Below are 4432 nucleotides of genomic sequence, written 5' to 3' on the forward strand. Positions count from 1 at the left end.
AATACCCAAAGGAAATTCCTTGACTAGTTTTGAAATTTCAAGTGAATTTATTCTTGATAAATTATTAATATCTATAAGTTCAGCTATATGTAAAATAAAATATGTTAAATCATAAAAAAATATGTGAATTAGTTATTTATGGAATAATTATATCAAGCTTACACAAGCAAGTTTTGTACAAGCAATTTAAACCCCATTGGTTTAATAAGTCACTGATTTGCTGAACACTTTCCAATGGGTAGGTATAACCAGCAACTGTTGGAATATTTACATATTCAAGTTCATCCTAGTTTTAAAATATAAAAGTATATTATTATTTCAGTTTTTAATATTTTAAATGTGATACTAACTTGATTTAAATCAATGGAAGCCTTTTTGGTTGAATGAGAAGACTCTTCATTCAAATCATTATTGGACATCATTGATTCAGACATTGAACTATCCATATTGTCAAAAATATTTTGGTACTTATTCATTCTTTTATAAATTAATATAAATTAAATCACTATAATACATTATTATACTACCTATCATATGTAATTTAATTATATGATGTCTTTATAATACATAAAATTTAAAAATTATTTGTTAAATTAAAATTATTCCAAGTACAAAAAAATAAACTTAAAATTTAGGTTATTAGTAAAATACAAATAAGAAATATATATTAAGTATGTTATACAAAATATTCTTTTATCCTGAACAGTTTTTTGCCCATTGGAGTGTTGTAACGATCACACACACCTACTACCATCCGCTATGCCGCGCCACCGGTATCTCATGACGTCACGCATCGACCCGTCGATCTAACATTGCAACGACGGTAGATAGCGCTGGCGCGATGTAATATTAAAAAACATAAAATTTGTAATACAATTAATAAACTTTCAACTTTCTTTAACAGTAAATAAATAGTAAAATTCAGAAACACCTACAGTGCACAATAAATACATATCTCCAAATACAATATACATTAATCTACCAAAACTTATTAAATGAAACATGTACCTTTTACTCACCCGGGAAATTAAATCAATAAACACCAAATACACATATATATGAGACCGACAGACCAATTTGTTACATCTTTCTGACCAAATATCGGTTGCGAGATATTTCTTAAGGTTCAGAGTCCAGGGTACTACCTTAAAACCCCGTCTGTCGGACTGCCTGGCCTAAAAGTATCTCCCCACCGATGTCAGCGTTCCCCACCAAAATAATTTCAGTTTTCAATAACATATTCGGCGCGTAAATCATTTTCTTTTTAAATTTAAAGTTGTGTGAGTAAATAAATAGTCCGGTGTGGCCTTATTACCCCACACCTTTGACTATTTTATTTTTCGTTGTTATAAGGCTCCGTAATACACTCGTGTCCCCTTTTACGCCGCAACATTGAATAATTTAAATTATCGTTTTACTTCAAAGTGCTACAGAGCCGTAAGTGATAAACATATTAAATATTACTTATTATGTTAAATGTTATATTTTGTTAAATTTTATGTTATGTTAAATGCTATATTTTGTTAAATTTTATGTTATGTTATATTTTATTATGTATTCATACATATATCTTTATCCATTCTGGTAAAATTATTATGCTTATAAATAAACTTATTTTGTAATGATAAAACTCGACGTGTTCAGTTCATTACAGTGTTAATCAAATTTATTGGTGGTCCATTAAAATCATTTATTTCATTAAAAACAGGTTTTAAAATTACAAATTCATTCAAATCTACTTCATAGGCTTCGAAATGAGAATGAAACCCATTTAATTTTATTTATTTAGTTAAGATAATTATTTGAATATTATTAATAATTATTATTTCTAATATTTTGAATAAACACATTTCATTAATAAATCTAGTTAAATAATATCCTTCTTTGTAACAAGTACCTATGTATTCAATCTTATGAAAACATTCAAACTGTTTTGATCTTATTTTATATTTATTACATATTATTTGATCATATTGGCTTTTAGTAATTTTATGTTTTGGATTTACTACTAAATTATGTTTGTTTTGTTGCATTAGCAGATAGGCAAATTTGATTTGGGATTTTTTTGCTAGTGTCAGTGTAATATTTTTCCTTGAAGTTATAGAACGTGCATATGTCTTAATTTCTCTATGTTTTGCTTCAAAGCGAAAACACCAATAATGTCGAGGTGGTCCTGATTCACGTATTATATTTGGATAATGTATAAGAAAATGATGTTTTGGTTTTAATGAATCGTTAAACAGAGTACTGTATACAGAATTATGGTCTTTAATTAATTGTTCTAAATATTTTATAGAATTTTCTGTAAATTTGTAAGATAGCAATAAATCAACTATTTTCAAAAGAATAATAACAAAATTCCATACCTCATCATTTTCAGAAATTAAATCTCCTACCATAAGAGGGAAAAAATGTACGAATGTCATAACCTCTCGAGCAGACATTTTTAAATGGTATTTTTGTAAATGCAGTAATGTTATTGGGGGTGAAATATTTCCAACCTCTATAGGACCATAGTTAAAATTGGCTTTACGATTATTTAATGTTTCTAAGGAAAATAATTTAACAGTCTGAGTGTAATATAAAATTACATGGCACATATCATAATGACATATGCCTTCAAACTATCGTGCATAACATCAACACAATAATTCGCCACAACATGAAAACTGTATATTTGATTTGAAACAGACTCTCCATAAATCCCTGTGCTTGTAAAATCGTTTGAACTTATATCATTAGCATATTTTTCTATTGTGCGCATTAACTGTTTTTTCTCAACAAATAAATTTAAAGCTTCAGATTTACTTGCTTTGCAAAATCGGCAATAGTAATTTGCTGAGAAAGATTTACTAAAATCAAGCATAGTATTCAATCCTAAATTGTCTCCTAATATTAGGCCTAAAATAAAATGCACATGAAATTCCCCTTCTTGTGTTGAGATTATGATTCCTTCTTTTTCAAGGATATTAATTTCATTTATTAAATGTTTTAAACATGGTTCATTTCCAAATTTTTTATAATCAGTGGTTTTTATAAGAGCAGCCAGGAAAATGTTTGAGAGAAGTGAATTGTTTTCTGCAAGTGGAAAGCTATAGTATATAGCAGACATTGATTGGGACATAGCATGTGACCCTAAAGGATTGTTAATTTCTACGTCATCCATATATAAAAAAAATGGAAACACTAAATTTCCTGTAGCATACTGAGATGTTTTTTGCTTACAAAGATTTCCTTGAACAAAATGGGAAATATTAAAATTATCATTTTTTAATAAATTAAGTTTATTAATAAAGTTATTTAAATTATCACCATGTTTAAGATATTTTTTAAATTGTTCTTTTAAAGGTAACAGAACTCCTTTAGTCACTTTTTCACCGTATATGGTTTCTCCCAAAAGTTGAATGTTACAAATTGTATTGTTTATCGTAAATTGTCGCACGTTTTTTACATACTGATTTTGGACTAACCATTGTTCTAAACGATACTCAGTTTTACAAAATTGAAAAGGATTTGAAAATACTGTGGAAATTTTATTTAGTTTTGATTTAGTGGTTGAATCTTCTACTTGTGTTTGATTTAATTCGTTAAGCATTTGTGCCATTGGTTTAGTTAAATGTTCAACTATACCATTTTGAATTTTCAATACATCTTTATATGTAAAATTATTATTATTATGCAGACTCATAATAAACGTAATTGCTTCTTCTTCTTCTAATGGCATTTCTACTCTCTAAGAGTTTTTGCCGCCATTACTACACTTCGTCACCTGTCTCTATCTTGAACTGTCTCCCTCCAATTCTCAACTCCAAGGATTTTTAAATCTTCTTCTACCACGTCTATCCATCTTTTTCTCGGTCTACCTCTTGGTCTTTTACCTATTGGCTTCCATTCCAATGTCACTCTAACTATTTCATTCTCTCGTCTTCTCATTATGTGTCCTAGCCGTTGAATCCTTTGGCTTTTAATGAAGCTTGGTACTGTTGTTAGTTCCAACATATCGTAAAACTCTGTTGTACCTCCTCCGCCAATTCCCCGTTGTTTCGTCAAAGACAGGTCCACATATTTTCCTCCATATTCTGTGTTCAAAAGTCCTCAGTTTTCTCTCTGTTTGTTTGGTTGTCGTCCAAGCTTCGCAACCATATGTTAGCGTCGGTCTTATAATGGCTACGTATAGTCTTGCTTTCGTCTTCCTTGATAACATTTTGGACGTGAAAAATTTTGTCAATGCATAGAACGTTCTCTGAGCTTTGTTTATCCGAATACTTATTTCCTTTGACCAATCATTCTTTGTACTTAATGTAGCTCCCAGATATTTGAAATCGCCAACTTTTTCATAGGCTAAATTCTCCGACTTACTAGGGTCCTCCCCACTCTCAATTAGTTCCATTATCTTTGTTTTCTCAGTGTTAATTTCAAGACCTATTTTTTT

General features: G+C 29.2%; 1 protein-coding gene across 1 annotated transcript in view; it reads right to left on the bottom strand.

The window, feature by feature from the left end:
• Positions 1-3765: 3765 nt before the first annotated feature.
• The window catches only part of LOC112681028, a 2161-nt gene continuing 1494 nt past the window's right edge, over positions 3766-4432 (bottom strand). The window contains exon 2 of the mRNA XM_025551294.1: positions 3766-4079. Within this exon, the coding sequence (XP_025407079.1) occupies positions 3766-4079 (314 nt within the window). The remainder of the gene's footprint in view (positions 4080-4432) is intronic.

Source organism: Sipha flava, unplaced genomic scaffold (genome assembly GCF_003268045.1).
Source record: "Sipha flava isolate LNK unplaced genomic scaffold, YSA_version1 18419_pilon_pilon, whole genome shotgun sequence".
Classification (NCBI taxonomy): domain Eukaryota; kingdom Metazoa; phylum Arthropoda; class Insecta; order Hemiptera; family Aphididae; genus Sipha; species Sipha flava.